This window comes from Periplaneta americana, chromosome 11 (assembly GCF_040183065.1).
Source record: "Periplaneta americana isolate PAMFEO1 chromosome 11, P.americana_PAMFEO1_priV1, whole genome shotgun sequence".
Classification (NCBI taxonomy): domain Eukaryota; kingdom Metazoa; phylum Arthropoda; class Insecta; order Blattodea; family Blattidae; genus Periplaneta; species Periplaneta americana.
The window spans coordinates 47,138,700-47,162,735 of NC_091127.1; the positions used below are offsets into that span (position 1 = coordinate 47,138,700).

Below are 24,036 nucleotides of genomic sequence, written 5' to 3' on the forward strand. Positions count from 1 at the left end.
GAGGGGCAAGCAGGAATTTATGGTAGGGTTTAGGGAGAATTCATCTGAAAGACAGCAATGCATTCGTCAAGGATCAGGATGAATAGCCTGACTGACTGGCTACAAACATCGATCAGTCAGGGCGAAAGTCGGAGTTTGGAATGCACGTCCTGTTTGGGAAAAGGTATGTGATCAGCTTTGTAACTTAGTATTGTTAGTTTACTGCTAATCTGGGGTGAACCCTCTACCGCTTGCAAAGGCATATTTGTTCCAAGCCTCAACTTTCAGTCAAGGCATACTATATACCAGTGATGTCAAAGCAAGCGCATTTTTCTGACCTTGACGTCGTGCACGTGCATCAAGCGCTAGCTATGGAAGGGGAAAGAATTATGTATATGAATAAGCACCCTATTGGATTAAGAAAACAGTAGTGCACAAACTTCAAACGGAACGTGAAATTTTATGTCATTTTTATACGGCTTCTTTCTGTTTGATATGTTATTTACTGTCTGCAAAACAAAAGTACTAACACCTATTTCTTAATATTGCAATTGTGTTTTAAACGTTAATAACACAATAGAGAGTTAGGAAGGAATATTCACATAAATTACATAGTAGTACATTATACTTTACTAAGTGAATGAAACACATCATTCAAAAATAAAGTGATATTTCAAAGAAAGAGATTGAGTATGACATGGTAAGTTGGAATTGATATTGATAGTATCTTTAGTCTTATAAAAGTAATCAATTAACTAATCAAAACAATATTATAGTACAAAGAAAAGTTACCTAGGTAGGCTATATGTTTTAACTGTATCAAAATAAATATTACATAACAAAACTCTTACCGTATCGCATTATGCTTTTAAGGTGATATTGGTGCGGAACTTTCTATCATCAGAATATTAAATTATTTTTTCGAAATCTGCTGAAGCTATAGAGCTGACGTTTCTACAACACATGGGAACGTATCTTTTGCTTATGATGTAACAGTAGTCGCTTTGTTAATTCATTTCCTTACAAACATTTTCCATGCGAATATTTTCAAAATGCTCAATACACTATCTTCAATATTACGTATTTATGATATATTAGATTTACGAAATCATTGTTTCAATACCTGTAAGGCTACTAAACAAACATATCGGAAAATTTCACTTTTCTGTAAAAGAGTTGAGAAAATATTCATTTTGAATAAAACGCAAACTTGTGAAAAATGAGCATTAAAATTAAAACTTACATTCTTATAATGCACTTATACTTCTCAGACAAATATAAAAATTAACATGGATACAGTTTTAATAAGTTCTCTTCCCATTATCCATTGAATTAGTGCTGGTCGTCCCTCTATATAGCTCGACCAAGCGGCATATACTACCTCTTTCGTCTGTCTCTTTCCTTACCGCTGTAAAGCGCTCTATGGTCATCAGTTGACATGACTGCTATATATACTATTCCTATGTGCAACGCACAATCGAAACAAACCAAAAGTATTACTTGACAACGGGAACGAATAAAAGAAGTGGAAGAGGCACTGGTCTCGACGTTGCTAATTTCAATAGTTGTTAATGGTAACATTAATTCTGTTTGTCCATAGGTCCATTAAGACGCAAAGTGATGTAGCATATTATATTTCAGGGACGCTTCGTGGTGTAATTCATATGTGGTTACAGTTAATTTACATCTATAAATTTTACATTCTAAAAACGGCCTTCAAACCTTGTAACACAGATTTAACCCTAACAGAAATAAGTATCGGTAACGAAATATGAAGAAGGTTCCTTTTACAATAAAATAACAAATATAACATAACTATGTACAATATCAACTGTTATTAAGACATATAACACAATTAAAATACCAAATAATTATATTAAATGCACTTCTTGAAAACGAAGTTCATACTATGTTTATTTGCTATGAGAGAATTTGTCCATAATTTTCTGATTGAAGTTGGAAAATTTCATGATAAAGTGTTTTTCTAGTGAAAGCATTGCTAATGGAGAAAGTCTCTTTCATTCTTTGGTATTTCTCACAAAACTTTTATGCCCTTCAATGTAGAGAAACAATGACCAGCAGTGAAGATTGCACGCCGACTGCAACCACCATTTGCAATACACAGCTTAACAGCTCCGTTTATGAAAAAGCTACGCTAGATGCGCGCACACGAGAAACGAGCGAGAATTCCGATAGTCAACTGGATGGTAGGGAAATTACCACACCTCACTGGACTAAATGAAAACTGTGTCGCTGTATCTGTACGCGAACCTCTCTCTCGTTGCAATCGGCTCGCATCGTTCAGTGGCTTGAAATTAGTATTTTTAAATGAAATTTACACGAAAATTTCCCACGCTATTGAAAGATGCCTGAGGAATAAATGATTCCTGGTTGAGTGTTAGAGAAGGCCGTACGGCCTTAACTCTGCCAGGTTAAATAAATTATTTATTATTATTATTACTCTTTATTAGATTTTCTATCGATATGAACAACAATCTGGCCTGAGTTCGTTGATCTCTTACATCTGCATTGCGAGAAGAAAGAAGACTGTGTTAGCGGTGATGTTGTCAGACTGCTGAAACTTCCAACTAAATTTTCTAATTAATCGTATATTTAACCACGAAACGTAATATAGGTTTTCTATTCTTTCAGTGTAGGCTTACCCTATCGTACAGGTATAGGTACGTTCGTGTTCAAAATATTAAGTATCCTCTACCCTCCCGCTCTAATAAGTCGAAGCTGAGACGCAGTCATACTAAATACTGTTATCAATCAGTGCTGTTCTGTTACCAGTCGTATTATTTAAATAACTACATCTTTGTGGCTCATAGGTTTCATTGTAAAGATCAAACGCCTTAGGTAAGACGTTCAAGAGTGTTAAGGCTGGTTCACAATAAACCGGAAATGAGAATCGGAACGGAAACGAAAACGGTAAAATTGTTAAAATGTGTACATTTAAATGTGAGCATTCACAATTGACGAAAAGCTTGCCGGAGCCCGGGATCAGGAACGGAGAATTGGCCAAGTTCCAAGGTCACGTTTCCGATCACAGCCCACTAGATTCATTCTATTGCCATCTAAAAGCTATTTTGTCGTCGTATATTTTGTAGCAAGAAGACATTGACATAACCTATGCATTATTTTGTTCTGTGCTGTGCCTCATGGAGCATGATGAGATTCTAATATTGAGTGTTGAGGAAAATCCTCACGTTTACGATAAGCGGCACGCCTCGTATAAAGATGAGAAAATGAAGGAGAATACGTGGCTTTCAACAGCTGCATCTTTGAACACCGAACGTAAGTGAATCATATTTTATTACTGTATTAGTTGTATTACACACTACATATTCATGCTTCAATTCAATAACTACTGTTGTGTTCATTTTTGTTCTATTACAAATGTTTCTTCTATAATTATTTTACGTTATGGTAGACTTAAAATAGGTTGTGATAATAAAGATGCATGGGCATATTTATAGTACCGTACATAATGAAATGTTTCAGTTGAAATTTCGAAGTTGGTTAACTTGTGTTTATGTTGGCTGCCTTGTACTCATGAGAGAACGCCATTGGTCAATTATACACAAATAACATCAGAATCCGTAATATCGACTTTACATATCTTATTGGCATGCATATAGATATGCATAGTCGTCTACGTTCTCGGTTTATTGTGAATCAAAAATTTTCATATTCACGTCCTCTGCTTCTCGTTTTCATTCTGGTTCTCGTTCCCGGTTTATTACTTTATTGAGGAGTACTGAACTCATATTTTCAATCTTAATATAGACAATATTGCATATAAATTGTGTAAAATAAACATGAAAGTGACAAAAAAAAGTGCACTGAAAGGTATTGAAATACCAAAAGGCACAAAGAATGTGTTGAACGTAAACCAAAACAACCAGTACCATCAAAATCTGAAAATTATTAAGATATTAACTCGAGAGTTTAGCATAGATTTGTGTACAATGATGGTCAATGGCAACATCTCAATTACTAAATTAAATAATCGACATTTTATGGAATTTCTAGAAAAGTACATAGAAAAATAGCGTGTTTTCAGTGACGAGTGACATATGCAATAGCTTGATGAAACATGAAGAAATGTCGGACAATAGGAATATCTTGTAATATTCTCATGCATCAGTAACGTCGTGTGACAGTGAAAGAAGTTTCTCGCAATATAAAATAATTTTAAGTGATATCTGCAGGAAGTTCAAGTTCAGTAACTTATGAATGCATATTATTATTCATTGCAACGGAAATGGAGTTCACAGCTCTAGTATGAGTTTATATAATACTAGCTGAAGTCACCCGGCCTCGCCCGGGTTTTCCCTTCTGCTTCTGTTTCTAATATTGAACTGACTGTTAGGCTTTTCGGAAATATCGGAAACCCATTGTCTTTACGAATTGTCTTTACTATGCTTTCCTCCACCATAAAGATGAATTTTTACATAACGTCACTTAACGTCTTAGCCAAGTGCCTGCCAGAGTTAACTCGTTTAAACAGCTGTAGATCAGGTGCCGAAAATAAATAATTTCATCATATTATGTCTCACGTTCAACTTTTGGTTTTGTTTATTTATTTATTTATTTATTTATTTATTTATTTATTTATTTATTTATTTATTCTGGTGTAGTTAAGGCCGTAGGCCTTCTCTTCTAGACCGCCAGAAATACAAATATGATAGAAAATAAAACTATAAACAAAGTAAAACAAAACGAAAATATATCGTCGTTGTTCCTGCAATAACTCTTATGTGCAAAATATAAAATTGTTCAGTAGGAAGAAAAACACATTTATTCATTCTATGGTAGTAGTACAGTACATAGGAGACTGAGAATTCTTATATTTTCGTAAGAAAGAAAGAAATATAACTACATATAGGAGATTTTATTATTTGCTGTATCACTATTTAAGTTATTTATTAAAGCAAAAATCTGAAAATCAATAAATATGTCACATAGGAGTTATTGCAGGAACAACGACGATATACAAGCTACAGTTTCACAACCTTTAAATGAGTTAGCATTGTCTTGAAGTGCAGAAAAACAAAAACACACCTCTCGGTCCCTATACGCCCACTTAGCATTGACTCAATGTTCTGCAGATCTTACATGTTATCTCTGCCGGTCAGTGACCGTTAAATTTCAAGTGCCTTATCTTAATTGTGGGCGTCAACGTATTAAATAGCATTACAATCTATCTGTGGCCTTTTTTCCTGTGATGCTGTGCAACAGCAGAGATAAAATAATTATAAGGACTGAATATTGATCTGAAGATGTGCTGACATACATTCCACGTATTTGCCTCATTTCAGTAGTTGATCAGAACTTGTTCAACAGTGCTCCACTATACTGGGAGCTGACTATACTCCACGAACACGAAGCGACGACCTGTTTGTTTATATCCTTATCCGTTGCATTACCTGTGTTCGGCGTAATATATAGCCTACTCAATGTGTCTTTAACTTCAGTCTTTGGGTAGCTGGAATACTAAGCTTATGATGCTTAAAGGAATTGAAATTATGGAAAGTACAAACTTATATGTAGGCCTAAGTACAGCTACTTTTTTCAATATTGTTAAATTTTTTATAACAAAGTTGTTAATTAGTCTTTCATTCACAATGTACACCCAGTGTAAAGCCTGTAAAGATCTAATAAACTGTAGAGACAGGATACGAAAAAAAATTACAGCGATCCAAGCGGATGTCAGCGAAACTGTCTTGTTTTCTCTTCCATTCGTCGGTTTGTCATGGCCTCCTGTTATCTAGTAGGCTATGATAAAGTGTCATTTTTATGCTACACAGCATTCTGAAAGCAGACGTATAGCGATGGAGACCTTACCTTTCACCTGGAAAAAATATGGCATACTTTTCGGCAATGAAACACATATGGATCGCACTTCTAAGGAAACCGACGTATTGTTAAATAATGTATTGAAGTTCAGATAATTAACTATTTTAAGTAATTCTAGTGTGATATACAAGTTGGTAAGACGGTGATAATCGGTTGAGTATAATCATACTGTAATACGATGCTTGTTACAATAGCAACAATTTTGTTATGATATTAACATGAAACTGAGCTGTTAAGAATAAAAAAAAACATTTCACAATAAATACTCTGGTATCGCCAGTCCTAACAGGACCACGATATACAAGAATGTAATTAAAATATAGGTCCATTTTAGACAGGAGAACGGATATGACGTCGGGTACTAACAAAAGTGAATTTTAATGAAATTGGAAGTCATTTCCCCAATATTTTGCCGTGAGATTTTTATCAATAGAGAAATTTAAAGAAAAAAATGTTCAAGCACAATTCAAATCTTTAGAAGAATTGAAAGACAATTTTAACAGAGAAATACCTCCATATGCCTGCAAGAGCTCCGTGCGAATTACAATTTTAGAAGAGAAACTACACTTAGATGACGTAGGCAGAGAACATTTCCAACAGCTGCTACAAAACGGACGAGTATTGCTGTTAATATCATTAATAAAACCAATTGAATATTGTTTTCTATTAAGGATCATGCCACAAAAACCGAACGTGCAGCGATGGTCCTTTTTGGTATAGATCTCGTAATATATGTCTCTGTGCAACGTCACACTTTTCATTGAGGGGGAAGATAGATAGCGAAAAGAATGTACTAATCTGTGAGAAAACGTATCACTAAACTCTCACCTCACACTTAAGCAAGCAGTGACCAGAGCATAGGAATGAAGGCAATCAGATATATTTTGTTTTGCTTTTAGTACTCTTACGTCCTCGACCAAGATAAAATACTTCAAACTCAATGGCCAGTCACCAGCAAAGATATAATATGAAACATCTATACGCGACCTGTTTCAAGCTGTTATGTAGCTAAAAATGACATCACAGCATAAAAAGTGGTTCCCGAAACATTGCTATAACTTCTTGTCCTGTATAAATACCTCTTTCAGTAACACTGAAATCTCCTGTATAGAAAAATCAATGCTGTAAAAGAGCATATTTAGCTTATAAAAATATTGGGCACAGCTATATAATATTATTAGACTATTAAACTCAAATTATATCTTTTTGTAGGGTTTTAATTCGGTTTTGCAGATAAATAAGCTAAAATGATATGGATATAATGATTAAAACATGATAGAAATAGCCTACTGCTAGCAGTTAAGGAAGTATAAATATAGCTCAAAGCCTAAAACAAAACAATTAATTATGTTAATAATCATGCCTTAACTACTGTACAACAATGATCCACCCAGAAGCTAACCTTGCACACATGCCTCCATCTGCAGCGCTGTTCTGCCTGACATCCACACAAGGGAAGGTAACCATGAGAGCCATAGCAGTCTCCTTGAGGTAAGGCACCGAAGCATTCTCCTGGATGTACAAGGTCCTGCTGACTCCCAATGCCATGACACATCCTTGCATGACAATCCAGCTTCCCAGCACTTCCATAATGTTGCAGATCACTATGATGATGGTGGTGACGCCGGTTTTCGGAGAAAGAAGAATCATACGATGATACCATCACATCTTCACGGAGGGATGAGGAAGAACAGCAATGGGTAGGTTGCAGAGGCTGGTGGATGCATTCGTGAGAACTTGAGCAACGCAAAAGGTTTGTTGCGGAGTCGCAGCATGCAACGTGGTTCATGCAACATGATGTATTGTTATAGTGGATATGTTCTGATGGGCTTGCTTTTCTTACAGGAGATCGGTACCTTGGAGAATGAAGCAGAATTGAAGATCGAGATTTCTGATCGCGCTGTTCTCTACTCGCTCTGCTATGATGGCGCCGTCGATCGAGACTTGATGCCTTGTCAAAAGATGAGGGTGTTTTCAACCCCGAATCATGTCTTGGCGGTTTGCGGTGGACTACTTCGTTGCTTTCACTAATCAGTTGACGATATTCGTAATCGTCATTGCCAGTTGACTGCGCCTCGCTTTTCTCGGGTAGTTTTTCATATGACGGAGTCATGCTTTTCCTATTTTGTATTATCTGTGGAGGATCATAATCTAGCTGTCGATGATTATATCGGCTATCGTCAGATTCTGGTGTGCGGACATTTAAAGCTCTCTTCTCTACACTTGCTGTATCACTTTTTTTGACAGGGGGGTTTCTCCTTCGATTGTCCATGCCCCCTTTGCCAGAATTATGAATCCACTGGAAGTCTTCTTCACAACCCGTAGTGGTGAGATCTGGCATTTCACGGCACACAACCAAACACAAATAAACACTATTACTCGATATACAATACTGAATAAGGCAAGTTTATATGAATGTCCAAAATTTTGTATTATTAAACTGTATAACACAGCGGATGGAAACTTATGCAAAGCATAACATAAATCCAAAACCTAGCTGCACGGAAGCTATTTCTCAATACTAGAAGTCTACTGACCTTTGAAGAAACAAAATTGTTATTTATTTTCAAAAAGTCGTGTAACTCAGTTTGTCTATATTAAGAATTTAGTATATTTAGAAATCGAGATTAGTTAGAAGAGTAACATTTTAGAAGATATGCAACAATCATTGATACTTATTTGAAACATTCCTAGCATTCTTTTATTTAAAATGTCACAAAAATATAAGTAAAGATAAAATTTAACTTCAATGTATACAACCACAAGCTAATAAATGCTAGCCATAGTTTCAAATATACTTCAGGTAGGGTGACCATAATTCCTTTGAGTGAAAGTGGAACTTCAATCACTTTCTTTAGAGAAAAAATGGGATACCATGTTTTTCTAAAATCCAATATTTATTTGATTTAAATTTAATCATAAGACACATACCAAAATCAAACGTAAATAACAATAAAAGAAGGAACAAATGTTAATAATTTCAAATTATACTTGTTAAAAATACTATTATAGCAATAAGATGAAATGAAATGCATTTTCAAATTCATTCATATTTAGCTCAAGTCAGAAATTAGGCTTCTAAAGGGGTTTATTTACTTTCTGTACTCCGATCATACTTATCAGAAGTTGCTATTGCATTCAGCAACTCAGGTTTCGCAAGCAAATATGAATTAAAATCATCGTAGTTATATTCAGCTGAATAGTTATTTGCCGTAGCTCTAAAACAAGGAAATTTCTTTTCAAGCTCTTCTGCAAGTTTACATTGCCTCTAAGGTTCACTATAAACACGCATTAAATTGATTAAACAATAGCTGAACTTGGGATCTGAACAAAAAGAAAGGTAAAAAACCTCGAATATTATCGTTCTATCGATAAACAAAACAATTTGTACCAACCTATAAATTGCTATCATTAATAGATAATATAATCTATAGCATAGAGAAATATATTCCATGTCCACAGTATGCAAGTATTATAGGTAAAATTTATCGGCACACTTGTAAAAAGTTTATAACTTGCAAACTTAAGCGAAAAATCGGGACAAAAGCCTATTTATTGAAAGAAATATTCGGAACAGGTTTCTAAAGGCTCAAAAAAATGGGACAATTCCTATTAATCGGGATGTATGGTCACCCTAACTACAGCCAAAGAAATATTTTAATTCATTACAACTTCTTACAGTTCTCTAATGCGACCACTCTACGAATTTCCAAGTTAAATCAATGATGACTGTGTAATGGAAACAAAAGATAATGCCTACTAAAAAATTTCTCATGTTGAATATGCTGATGAGTGAGTGAACAAATGTGCATGTCTATAAGTGAGCGAGTGCCTGCGTGAAGATACAGGTACAGTACGATTATTTAGTCCTGACACTCGCCGACAACGTGCGAGTCCATTAAGTTACTCCAAGGGGTGTTCGGGTTAGTCAGTGGCTTGCATTCAGAGCGATCGGATGTCACGTGTGCGGTAGAGCGCTGTGTTTCCAGTACAGTTAGGCTGTACTGCATTTCTTTATTGACCGCTCGCTCTTATCTCTACTCCGGGGTTCTCCCCACTATTATTACTTCCCCTCTTTCGCGTCGCCGAGCTGTCAGGTCTAAATAATCGGTCTGTAAGCGAAAGCATGTTTCAGTGCACGGGCGAGTAAGTCAACGAGTGGAGTGCGTGTGTGAATGAATGAGTATGAGTGTATGGACGAGTGTATGTGTGAGCGAGGGGATGAATACGATTACAAGTGATCGGGCGAATGAGTGTGGGAGTGAACGAATATTTACGCGGATGAGTGGAAACTACTGATTAATGATGAGGGGTATGTGGACTGTCAGAATAAATTGCAATAGAGTTAATGAGTGTGAGAAGATAGGTAAATAGACTGAAGCAGAGTTTGTAAGTGTTTTATGGATAAATGTGCGAATAATAGAGTTAATGAGTATGAATGAGTAGGTAAATAGATTGAAACAGAGTTTATGAATGCTTTATGGATAAACTTGTGAATAAGGAGGTTATGTATGTAAACGGAGAAAGCTGGAAGTGAAGATGATGAGTGAGACATTTTGAGAAGAGAGCTAAAAGAAATAAATAGTTATAGAGTTAATGAGTGTGAGCGGATAGGTAAATAGATTGAAGCAAAGTTTGTGAGTGCTTTATGGATAAATGCGCGCATAAGGAAGTTAAATATGCAAACGGAGAAAGCTGGAAGTGAAGGTGATGAGTGAGACATTTTGAGAAGAGAGCTAAAAGAAATAAACAGTTATAGAATTAATATGTGTGAGCGGATAGGTAAATTGATTGAAGCAAAGTTTGTGAGTGCTTTATGGATAAATGCGCGCATAAGGAAGTTAAATATGCAAACGGAGAAAGCTGGAAGTGAAGGTGATGAGTGAGACATTTTGAGAAGAGAGCTAAAAGAAATAAACAGTTATAGAATTAATATGTGTGAGCGGATAGGTAAACAGATTGAAGCAAAGTTTGTGAGTGCTTTATGGATAAATGTGCGAATAAGGACGTTAAATATGCAAACGGAGAAAGCTGGAAGTGAAGGTGATGAGTGAGACATTTTGAGAAGAGAGCTAAAAGAAATAAACAGTTATAGAATTAATGAGTGTGAGCGGATGGGTAAATTGATTGAAGCAAAGTTTGTGAGTGCTTTATGGATAAATGCGCGCATAAGGAAGTTAAATATGCAAACGGAGAAAGCTGGAAGTGAAGGTGATGAGTGAGACATTTTGAAAAGAGAGCTAAAAGAAATAAACAGTTATAGAATTAATATGTGTGAGCGGATAGGTAAATAGATTGAAGCAAAGTTTATGAGTGCTTTATGGATAAATGTGCGAATAAGAACGTTAAATATGCAAACGGAGAAAGCTGGAAGTGAAGGTGATGAGTGAGACATTTTGAAAAGAGAGCTAAAAGAAATAAACAGTTATAGAATTAATGAGTGTGAGCGGATGGGTAAATAGATTGAAGCAAAGTTTGTGAGTGCTTTATGGATAAATGTGCGAATAAGAAGGTTAAATGTGCAAACGGAGAAAGCTGGAAGTGAAGGTGATGAGTGAGACATTTTGAAAAGAGAGCTAAAAGAAATAAACAGTTATAGAATTAATGAGTGTGAGCGGATGGGTAAATAGATTGAAGCAAAGTTTGTGAGTGCTTTATGGATAAATGTGCGAATAAGAAGGTTAAATGTGCAAACGGAGAAAGCTGGAAGTGAAGGTGATGAGTGAGACATTTTGAGAAGAGGGCTAAAAGAAATAAATAGAGATTTAATGAGTGTGAGTGGATAGGTAAACAGATTGAAATAGAGTTCGTGAGTGCTTTATGCATAAATGCGCAAATAAGGAGGTTAAATATGTAAACAGAGAATGTGGAAGTGAAGGTGATGAGTGAGACATTTTGAGAAGAGGGCTAAAAGAAATAAATAGAGATTTAATGAGTGTGAGTGGATAGGTAAACAGATTGAAATAGAGTTCGTGAGTGCTTTATGCATAAATGCGCAAATAAGGAGGTTAAATATGTAAACAGAGAATGTGGAAGTGAAGGTGATGAGTGAGACATTTTGAGAAGAGAGCTAAATAAATAAATAATAATAGTGTTAATGAGTGTGAGGGAATAGGTAAATAGAATTAAACAGAGTTTGTGAGTGCTTTATGGATAAATGTGCGAATAAGGAGGTTAAATATGTAAACAGAGGAAGCTGGTAGTGAAGGTGATGAATAAGTACATAGACTGAAGCAGAATTTGTGAGTGCTTTATGGATAAATGTGAGAATAAGGAGGTTAAATATGTAAACAGAGGAAGCTGGAAGTGAAGGTGACGAGTGAGGCATTTTTGAGAAGAGAGCTAAAAGAAATATATAGTTATAGAGTTAATGAGTATGAGCGGATAGGTAAATAGATTGAAGCACAGTTTGTGAGTGCTTTATGAATAAATGTGCGAATAAGGAAGTTAAATAAGCAAACGGAGAAAGTTGGAGGTGAAGTGATGAGTGAGACATTTTGAGAAGAGAGCTAAAAGAGAGAGAAAAGAAATAAATAGTTCTGAGTATAACAAAATGTATGGTAGAGTGAACGGTATGAATGAATGACTACTAAAAATAAATTCAGCTTCATTCTCCCAAAACCCTGACGACGGGGAAGCACACCTTCAGGAGGTCGACAGGGCTTGTGCGAGGAAGGGTGGCCGAGGTCCTCCGCCTCCTCCTCGGAGGAGGATGAACTGGAGAAATCGGAGGTGGAGCTGCTTCTGTGGTGAGGGGCAGAGTCGGAACCTGACCAAGCTGTGCCGCTGCACTTGAGGGTGGAGTCCTCTTCTTCCTCATCGGGACTTGATTCATCCCCACCTACACCAAACCCCAAACCAATTTCAACTCCATCACACTTAAAGGGGAAAAACTGTTTAATCAGGTTCAATTCTCTATGTTCACTCCTATATGAACATTAATGGCATATATATATATATATATATATATATATATATATATATATATATATATACATGATGATGAAAAGCATCACGTAATATAATATTAAAAAGTAACACAGCGTCTTAAAATAAGTTGGTTGTATTTCTTAATATTGTTTTACACACTGTTTTATTCAATTCATCACTATCGATTTAGTTTATAGCTACTGCTTGTGCTAATATTCTGATTCTAATTACTTAACATATTATTTTCCGATACAAATTAAATATTAAATTAAAAACTGACTCTGAAAACATGAACGATTCGTTTGTTATTAATTTGGGGTTGAGAGAAGGGTACATAATAATTATATAAAATTCAACGTAATTGTTTCAGTTTATACCAGTTGCATTAATATTTTGTGTTTACTTACTCAAGCGATTATCACATATGAATTAAGAAATTAATTTAAAATTAAATTCATACCCATTCCAACTTTGTTATCTATACTAGTGTACCGCATGTGATTTTATGTATTTAAAACGAAACTATAACGGAATACGTTATGAAGATACATTAAGGGGACACTCAACTTAAAAATTGGAGGAAAAGTGTCGTTTCATGTATCAGTTTTACAATATTATCTTTTTGAAGCTATTTATGATCTTTTAATCATTAAAAAATTTAAAATCTAAATTTCACAGAAATAAAAAAAAATAATTTTTACACCAATTTACGTGATAGAACGAAATCAATACACAGAATTCTTCCCCTCTTCATTGAGAAGGCACAGTCAAATGCACAAAGCCTAAAAATAAAAAATGATAATTAAAAGTGATATTTCAATTAACGATTGATTAAAATTTGAAACATTTTTTATTTTGAAAAATATTGGATCTAATGAGCTGAAATTTTGTACGTTACTTTCCATGTGTATATTAAACTTTTTCTCCAAATTTGAAAAAAAAAAAAAAAAAATGGTCAAATAAGAAAAAAAGTTAAAAAATATAGTTGAGTGTCCCCTTAAGAATGCACAATTACAGGATGAAATTCTATAATAATTTACTAACTATATAACTCAAGTAAATAATAGAAATCGTTATGCATAACAGGATCAAAACGCTAAAAATTATAAGTATTAATTTATTCTTTTTAAAGTTTCATGCTGTTAGAGTAAGCATTAGATTGTAAACTGATTCATATAATATACTGTACAGTAATGGCAAACAAAAAAAAAACAAAAAAAACCGGACCGACCCTTGTAGCTGATTTCAGAGCCTTGTTCACTCCAGAGCACGATAGACTGGTAACTAAGACTTTTGTGATTCGAATCCTGACTGGGAAGGAAACTTTTTTTGTTCCTTTTTCAAATTTATTCCCAATACTTTTCGATTGCAGCGATATTTTACTACTCAATTAACTTATTTCCAGAACAGGAATTTTACTAGCAATCGAAAAGTATTGGGAATAAATTTGAATAAGAGACAAAAAAAAAAAAGTTTTCTTCCCAGGCAGGATTCGAACCACGAAAGTCTTAGTTACCAGTCTATCGTGCTCTGGAGTGAACAGGGCTCTAAAAATCAGCTACAAGGGTCGGTCCGGTTTTTTTGCCACTATTGTACATATTTTTCCTATTTGGAGATCTTTTTTATAGTTTACAAATACACACTTATACAAGGCACAATAACGTGGGCTGTTTATTGAAAGGCATTTTGTAAAAGAAAAATTTCTTTTACTTCAGGTACCGGTACCTATGAATTTCTAAGTAAGTTTCATAGCCCTTGTTTAGAAGCTTTTCAAAATTATAACTGGGTTAAACAAATTATATACTATTAACGTAACACCTAACATTAAGATATATTTAAATTAAAAAAATAAATAATGAAGATTAGATAATATATAAGGATGTAAATGTGTCGTATATGATGACCAGGAGCTCATCATTACATGGTTTCATCAATTTATTACTAAAATTCTTATTAAGTCTCTTGGTGCAATTTTAATAAATAGATTTTTATCTAGCTTAAATATTATGCATATTTTAAATTGTATTAAATCTGTGTTACTTTGACTCTGAAACTACACAGAACATACAAATAAAATTATAAATATACCGTCTCTGGTGAAATGTAACAGAGTTTAGTGACAGGCATAAAGGATTTTCTTAGTTACACCCCAGATAACATATATAACAGATTGATCATCCCTATGTTAAAATCGGCAGCACTTTGGAGAGAACAGCCGCCAACAACCCGTCCGCCATAAACGAACACGAGATAGTAGTACAGTCGCTAATGCAATTCAAATGGGAGTTATGACGTGACTCCTTATGTAACAACTAGATGGCAGCATAGTAAACCTGACAAAAGTTGTTACCGTCAAAGCCTATAAGGCCGAGCAATCTGGGTATATATGATCTAGTGTTACACTTAAATTTATAGAAGTTCACAAACAACTGTTTTAACAACTTGGTTCTCTTAAGAAACAATAACTAAATATAAATTACGAACACATTTTTAGAGCTATCACTACTATTTCAGTTTTGACAATTAGCATCCGTTGTTAATTAATTTACTCAATAAAGTAGCCAAAATAAACGTATAATATTCGATAATATAAAAAAAAACCAATCATGGTAGATGAACGCCATTAATGGTAATACCATGAATATTGTAATCTACTTACAAACAGCTAAAATACACAACGAAATTAATCATGAAGAGATTGTTACGTAATGAACACGCACACGCACACACACATACATACAGCAAAACTGTTCAATTAATACCCCAGCGAAAAGCTCTGTGTTGGATATGTTTTTTGCACGGATTAAATCTTGTAATGTCAAGCGGTGTTGTCACATTTCGTTGTAAAGATTATCTCTAGTTACAATTATTCTTTTTATACCGACATGAATACATTGATTTCTACCACCGCCATCCACAGTGAATACATTTTAAGCTTTAAGATGACTTTTCATTAAAATTTAAATTAAAACTACTAATCATTTTTGTCGTCAACAATCAACTCGAGATATGATAATGTTGTTATATACTCCACGTGGAGTTGATATCGGGACGTCAATTAAAAAAATCTAACGCATCATTGGTTGACATTATGTTACCGCTCCTTACGATTGGAGCGGCATCTGACAAGGCATAATCAGTAAAAAAAAAAACTCTTATCTTATGTCTTCAAAGGAAAGTGTCATCTTTGACACATACATACATACATACATACATACATACATACATACATACATACATACATACATACATACATAGGCTACATACTGTATATACGTACAACTGAGAGGGAATTTACTTCAGTATTGTTTCAGCTATTGTGTTGATAATAGGATGTGATTGATAAAATCGATGCTAAAGATAGTATTTGTAGACAGTGTTTTATTTAACGAAATAGAAGTCTAGCATCTGAATACACCTAGCTTATATCATATTGTAGCCTTTAGGTGTCCAAACGCCTATAAAACCAGGAGATATTGCACTCAAGCATGTTCTGCTAAGGTCAATAACTTTCCATATAAAATAGGAAAAACGACCTTAAAGAATATGCACTGCGGGTTGCTTGCGCCAGGGGTTACCTCGTACGAGTTACAATAATTTGACATCTATGTTATAGCCTGTTCTATTTACCGAGGTAATACATCGATACCATAATGTAGGCTGTAAAATCGGTTTTCTGTTGTCTGCCTTATACTCTAGATACAGTAGGCCTATACTTTCTTCTTCATTCAGAAGTTAGAGTTTGATTCTATTGCTTGATGTATGGTATGTGACATACAATTTTGTCGATGAGAGAAAAATCAGCTCTTTTAAGTCATAACAGCAACACAACATATTACCAAAGAACTACTTAAAAACTTCATCTTGACTTCGCATATTAAGCTGAAAGTATCATAAAGCCTGAAATGAGATCCAAATGCCCCCCCCCCTTAAATCGAGAATATCGTATGAAGAAACTTTTTAATTAATTATTTAACGTCGCTGTAGCAACTACTAGCCTCTATGGAATTTGTGATAGCAAGATGAGACCGAGGATTCCCTATGGAATTACCTGACAATCGCCTTACAATGAGTAAAATCTCGGGAAAAAGCCAACTACCCAACTACGTAATTAGACCAAACGAGAATCGAACCCACGCCCGAGCGCAGATCCTTATCAACAAGCAAATGCAATATCACGTGACCTGCGCTATAATCCGAGAAAACAGGGGATGATCATGACTATGATTATGATCCCATTCGTACGTCTATATTTCGCGGGCTCGGAATGACAAGGTTCTATCTGACACTTTTTTTAGCAAAATTGAGATTTTTGTTGCATTGAATTTTGCTACTTCACAGCTATCTACCATATGCAGTAAATTATATGTTGATATCTCAATTATTGTTCGTGATAAAGTTAGTTTGAAAAGGTTCTTATCTGCATTGATTTTATTAACAACCAAACTTTTAAAATGCTTTCCTGTAAAATTTACTAAACACTAGATAGAACCTTGCCATTCTGATCTCTCGATTTGTTAGTGCTATCTAAGCGACAATACTGACATACTATACACTTATTTTATATATATATATATATATATATATATATACTGACTTACTGTGTTTAATGCAGTATATATATATATATATATATATACTGCATTAAACACAGTAAGTCAGTATAACCAAAGTCACCGTTTTTGGCGTGTGAAATAAGTAATGGGAACGTTAAGAGTGAGTATCTTATCTTTTCCGCAGTCTGTGAGCGAGAAAGTTTACAAATGTGATAGCTGACGTGACTTGTGTTTAGGAGGTGGTACCACTCTCAGCTGAAGTGCGAGTATCTTGCTTTTGTTGCAATCAGTTTGCAATAAGACTGACAATTCTGATTGGCAGAGTGCTGACGTGACGTGTGTTTGGGTGGTACCGTTCTCAGCTGCATGACAACAAATGTTCACTGACTGGGCACTGTGAACAAGGACACGCGCCAAATACGCTGGCACTAGCTGCAATCTAAGGTTATTCTACCAAAGATGACACACTGATACTACTAGTGAGCTATGGAAAGTTTACTCTCAAAAATATATTTATTTTGAGTGTAAATATTGAAGTGTGGTTTTCTTTAAAACGGTAAAACATAATAATAATAATAATAATAATAATAATAATAATAATAATAATAATACACATATTTTTATAACCAGTATACAAACTAGTTAGCGATGTTTCATCATGCATGTAAGATGGTGGTTGGATGAGAGAAGCAGTGAATGAAGAGAAAGCATTAGACTTACTTCATAAAACATGTTAAGACATTAATTCATAACACAAAAGTAATCTAAAGAGCCGATTACATAGTAAATGCACTCTATAAACACAACATTTGGAAACCATAATTTAGAATATAAAATAAATAATATAGCTTACATTAAAGAGCAATGTCCGACACTAAGATCCCTAAGGACAGAAACTAATCATGCCAATAAACAAAGGAAGTCAAGCATACAAACCCAAAGGCATGTACATGAAGGATCTGACAGCCAGATGAATTGATGTTCTGTGAGGACTGTTCATTGTCACTTCTAAAGAGAGAAAGCACAGACGCACTTCTGAAGGAATAAAAAAAGAGAGCGAAGAGAACTTAACAGAATTGGAACTAAGTGGAGGTGCAGAGACTATTTGCAGAAAGATTATTAGGTAACAACTGGCCATAAGCCAAACTATACGGCAAAGACAGGCAGAATTTTAACTGACGCACATGATTACGGCTGTCACAAACTGTAAGCCAAAAGCGAAAATCAGGTTGAAGACACTCTGCATTATTTTCAATCTTGGAATCAATATGTCCGTTAAGAATTTGTAAGAAACACGTAACGTAATAATGTGATAATGGTACGTTACTGTTATGAAAGAACTCGTTGAATATGACACGTGACTTCCTATACTGTAGAATGTTTGTAAAATATTTTTGATTTCATTGGAATCTGCTGAATGTAATGTCGATATTTTTATATCAAAAAGTAGTACGTAAAACAGGCAACAAAACTGTCTCTGGATATGTTCCAATTCAAATCCGACGAAATAAAATAAAACGAAATTAATGCATAGGCCTACGCAATAAAGATTATAGCAACTATATTTTATTACATTCAAACACTAATGCAGATACAAAATAAATACATAAAACTTCCAAAATCATATACAATCGATCCCCCGATAATTCGCGCACTGTTAATTCTCTTTGCGAATAATTCGCGATCTTTACTTATTTTTTGTGCGAAGTAACGTCATTTCCGTTTTTACTCTATTTACGCTCTCTCATTTCGTCTTAAGAAATTTGCGATATAAAATATGAAGAAATGAACAATCCCCTAAGGGGGGGGGGGGGAAGATGGCACATTATTTTTGTTAAACTGAAGTGTTTCATGATATTTTGTAAAATTTGTATTTATTGTTCTCAGATTCTATATCACTGCAGTACTGTATAATATTATAATATTTCAAAATGTTTTGTTTCGTTTCATATTTTGCACTTGATTTTAAAATGTCTTTTAGTAATTAAACCTGTCAGAGTAAATTTCACTGGACTTTAAATGATAATAAAACATTTTCGGATAATTCGCAGAAGTTCGTGTATTAATTACTAATTCAGCTGAAAAATTATCAACAAGACAATTTGAGGACAAATGAAGATTTTAAATTATTTGGTTTGTAATTTTGCATACAATGATACTAGTGTTATCTAAAATAGGGTGTAAAATACCAGCACCTGTGAGAAATAAGCAGGCCTACTTTCAAGCAACACTGCTAAAGAGTATGAAGAGAGATTTTTTTTTTCTTAATTTGGCAATGCAATGGCATACTCTTAAGCTGTTACACGGCTCTGAAACATTAATACTGACAACGTAACACGAAAAACACATTAAGAAGGTAAAAATGAAATTGTCGAGACTATTAGCAAGATACATACTATAGGATAACTATACACCTAATTAAGAAATAATAAAAATTAAAATACATAGCATTTAATTTGGAATTAATACTTATCGAAATAAATGTCCAAAATAGAGTATCATAAGAGGACATTTAAAGAGATGGAGTCGTCAATTTTTTTACCGTGAAGACGGAACAGGTCAATAAACGGCTTAAATGGTAAAATAATTGGTGATAATGATGATAGTAGTGTGGTGGTGATGGTAATGATAATAATAATAATTACAATGCGCGTGAACACACACAAACACGCCCACAAATACAAAAACACACAAAAACAAGCCCACAAACACAGGGCTTTCATTTCAAAACTTCCCAGTCTAAATAACTAATTATTTAAATTGAATTCAATTTAAACAAAACACACGTCAATTTAGATATTGAGGGGAAGTCTGAAACCAGGCTTAATTGCATTTTATATTTCATCCCAACCCCTTAACCTCCACCACTTTGAATTTTCAAATGGCACCCCTATATTTTTATACTTAAATATGAAAGAACATTCAGTTGTTTATACACTTCAATCATTTGTTTTCACATCTTTTGTTTTCTATCGTCGCCTGTCAACCTGTATTTTTGTTATTTTATATTTTACGACCCTTTATCAACAGCTTAGGTTATTTAGCGTCTGAATGAGATGAAGGTGATAATGCCGGTGAAATGAGTCCGGGGTCCAGCACCGAAAGTTACCCAGCATTTGTATTTTTGTTATTATCAGTTGATTGTAGGATGAAAACACAGCTTATTTTGTGTAATTTCCTGAATTAAATCAATAAGGATGATTTATAATTTAATACACAAACACAACTATTACATGAAATGCTCAATAAGGTTTTGTAGCTTTATTCTCTTCAGCTCTAACCAACATTAACAACAATCCAGGTTGCCAGGCGACGATAGAAAACAAAAAATGCGAAAACGAATGAATGAGTTGTATAAACAATTGAATACTCTTTCATATTCAAGTATAAACATATAGGGGTGCCATTTGAAATTTCAACGTGGGGATGGCTGGGGTGGGTGTGAAATATAAAATGTAATTAAGGCTGGTTTCAGACTTCCCCCTTAATATCTAAATTGACGTGTTTTTTTTTTTGTTTAAATTGAATTCAATTTAAATAATTAGTTATTTAGACTGGGAAGTTTCGAAATGAAAGCCCTGTATAAACACACACATTTAAAAGCACATATACAGTATACCCTATTAACCCAAAATATATTGTACACAGATCACAAAAACATAGTGTTTCTCAGATTTAAAATTTAGGAAATAAAAGGCGTAAATCTAGAGATCTCCGCTTAACTCAATATACTTATATACACCTCTTCACACCTAGATGCGTTGGAATCTATCCTTCAGACCTCACAACATAGGTATAGGCTTCATTATAACAACACGTTTTCCGTTCGCGATCTGCCTTTTCAAGTGATATATGAGACGAAATAAATATTTCCTGAATTGTAATAAAAGTATGTATTGTCCTCTATCGTGCAAACGATCGACAAAAATTCCTAACGTAGCATACAAAGGGATTGTAAACCATCCATACCATACCACAGAGTGGACAGAAGACGATGGACAGCCAAGAAACCTAAAGAGGACCAGTGTCATGTGAGGAATTTCATTCGCAAGCCAAATATGAATAGTTCCATACGGTAACACTGACATTCGGGAATGTTTAATAACAACACATTCATGCCGCAACAATCCTTCATGCTGTGCAAAAGGAGAAGGTATTTACTCACTGACCGCATCAAAATACCGAGTGCTCATGTTTCCAGCTTCTTATAAGAAATTAGAAAGTAAATATGTTATTTCACTTAGCCTAAACGACCACAAATGTTCCAATTACAACACCAAACATGTTAAGGGGTGGTTGTGGGATCTTACCATCAGCTTGTCTCTTAGGCCGTCCGGGTTCCAGTCCCGGCGGGGCCTCAGATTTTTCAATGTCAAACCAACAGTGATACTTGTGAAGGACGTTTCCCCATATCAGACGCATAATTTCGGGCCAAATTCCATTCCATTCTCATTGCTTCATTCGCTGGTTGGCTATGTACGGAGAAAGTTGATCTAGGGACATGTGGGGATGCCTGCATGAAAACTGGATGCGAACATAAGCACAATTAACTGACAAGCAAACATTCTCATAGGGGCAGATAAACATACATACATACATACATACATACATACATACATACATACATACATACATACATACATACATACATACATACATACATACATACATACATACATACTAGAGATGAACAACGATCGAGAAAACGAGACTAACAGCGCCCGAAAAGCCGAAAACCCGCACGACAATGTTGTTAATCGCGTCCTTGACGTAAAGATTGCTTGTGAGTGTTTCGAGACGCCGAGACTCGATATTGATCATCTCCCGAAGTCTCGAAGTCTGCAGTTGTTTACAAGTGACTGAACTTCTACCTACTTTGGCAACTGTTATATATGTATAAACAATCAAGTAGCCTATACTAAACAGCATCTCCACCTTCCAGATTATAATAATCCGTTCCCCAGTTTTATTTAATTACTAGGCCCTTAATAAAAGGCTAGGAATTTTCTCTTCATATGTTTAAGATCAAGTGTGTATTCTCAAGTGAAAAGATATTAATGTCATGTTTTATGTTTCTTAGAAATGCAAATTTATTTGAGAATTGTTTTTTTTTTTTTTATAACCATAGGTAATATATAATAGAACCAGAACATTTTGATAACTAGGCCTAAGATACTGTTTTGTTTTGTCATTTTGTCTCATTTAAACATTTATGTTATTTATTTCAATGATGTATGTTATTCAAAGTTACAAAATCTTTCCACGCCGACCAAATGCTATTTCGAGAATGATGAGCGAGACTCGAAGCGCACGAGAATGCCGAGCCGAGACTCGAAAGACAAATGCAGCGAACAAAGCGAGCGAGAGCGGCAGTTAGTTTTGTTCATCTCTAATACATTACATACATACATAAACTGTTCTGCCCCAAGACAGGTTTTTCACTGCAAACCCAGCATTCTCCAATCTTCCCTATTTTATACCTTCCTCTTTGTTTCCTCACATATGATCCATATATCTTAATTTCGTCTATCACCTGATATCTTCTTCTACCCCGAACTCTCCTCACCTTCACTATTTCTTCCAGAGCATCCATCAGTAAGCAGTATCTTCACAGCCAGTGACCCAACCAATTTCTTTTTCTCTTCCTGATTAGTTTAAGCATCATTCTTTCTTTATCCATTCTTTCAAAAACAGCTTCGTTTTTTGTTCTGTCTGTCCACTTCACATGCTCCATCCTTCTCCATATCCACATTTAAAATGCTTCTTTCTAATCGTTTCTCTTCACTTCGTCTTAATGTCCAAGTAGGGGCAGATAATTTTGTTTTCTTCCACCATGTTAATAATGTCAAAACCAGTACTTATACAAATTTTGGCCACTAGAGCGCAATTACGAGTCCCCTCCCCCAGAAAGTAAGTTTTCCTGGAACCGTTTACAGAAAGGAAACACAATTTCGTGCAAAAATTTATTGGAACAGATACAGCAATTCTTGAGTTACTTTTTAACATATTCCCCACCGGAATTGAGATATTTGTCATACCGTGGGATCAATAGAGAGGTGCAGACGGCTGTCACACACTGGTTCCGATTCCAGGTGACAGACTTCTATGACACAAGGATACAAAAGTTGACCTCACGGTATGACAAGTCTCTCATTTCCGGTGGAGAATATGTTGAAAAATACTTCAACAATATCTGCATCTGTTCCAATAAATCTTTCCATGAAATGGTGTTTTCTTTCTGTAAACGGCCCCAGGGAAACTTACTTTTTGGGAGGCCTTCGTAATTGCGCTCGAGTGGCCAAAATTTGAATAAGCACTTGTTATAACATTATTAACATGGTGGAAGGAAAAAAAATAACTTTTTTATCTGCCCCCATGAGAATGTTTGCTTGTGAGATGCATAAGGGTGTGCCCAGCCGATAATAATCAAAAGTTATAGTTTACGTACTATGATAGACTTAGCGCTAGGGGTTCACAATTTCCTTTCTGGACGAAAATAAGAGAGAAGATTAAAATAGGTTATTTTGCATTAGGGACGAAGATGTACTTCTATACCGCTACGTAGTTAGTGAAGGAACCAGCAGTTACACAGATTGGACAGAAACTTCTGCGACATTCTTACAAGATACAATTTCGTCTATATTTACGTTGGCAATATATTTTATCGTCTCACTTCCACATTTAACCCTGAAGATGTCTGCCATATTAC

General features: G+C 34.8%; 1 protein-coding gene across 7 annotated transcripts in view; it reads right to left on the reverse strand.

Moving 5' to 3' along the window:
- The window catches only part of Liprin-beta (liprin-beta), a 404,935-nt gene that overhangs the window by 84,227 nt on the left and 296,672 nt on the right, over window positions 1–24,036 (reverse strand). For 6 of the 7 annotated variants that reach the window (XM_069839384.1, XM_069839382.1, XM_069839386.1 and 3 more), the window contains 2 exons: window positions 12,485–12,682; window positions 7,244–8,175 (listed from right to left, as the gene is read on the reverse strand). The exons of the other annotated variant lie outside the window; for it this stretch is intronic. In XM_069839384.1, the coding sequence (XP_069695485.1) occupies window positions 7,244–8,175; window positions 12,485–12,682 (1,130 nt within the window). The remainder of the gene's footprint in view (window positions 1–7,243; window positions 8,176–12,484; window positions 12,683–24,036) is intronic. 7 annotated transcript variants of the gene reach the window in all.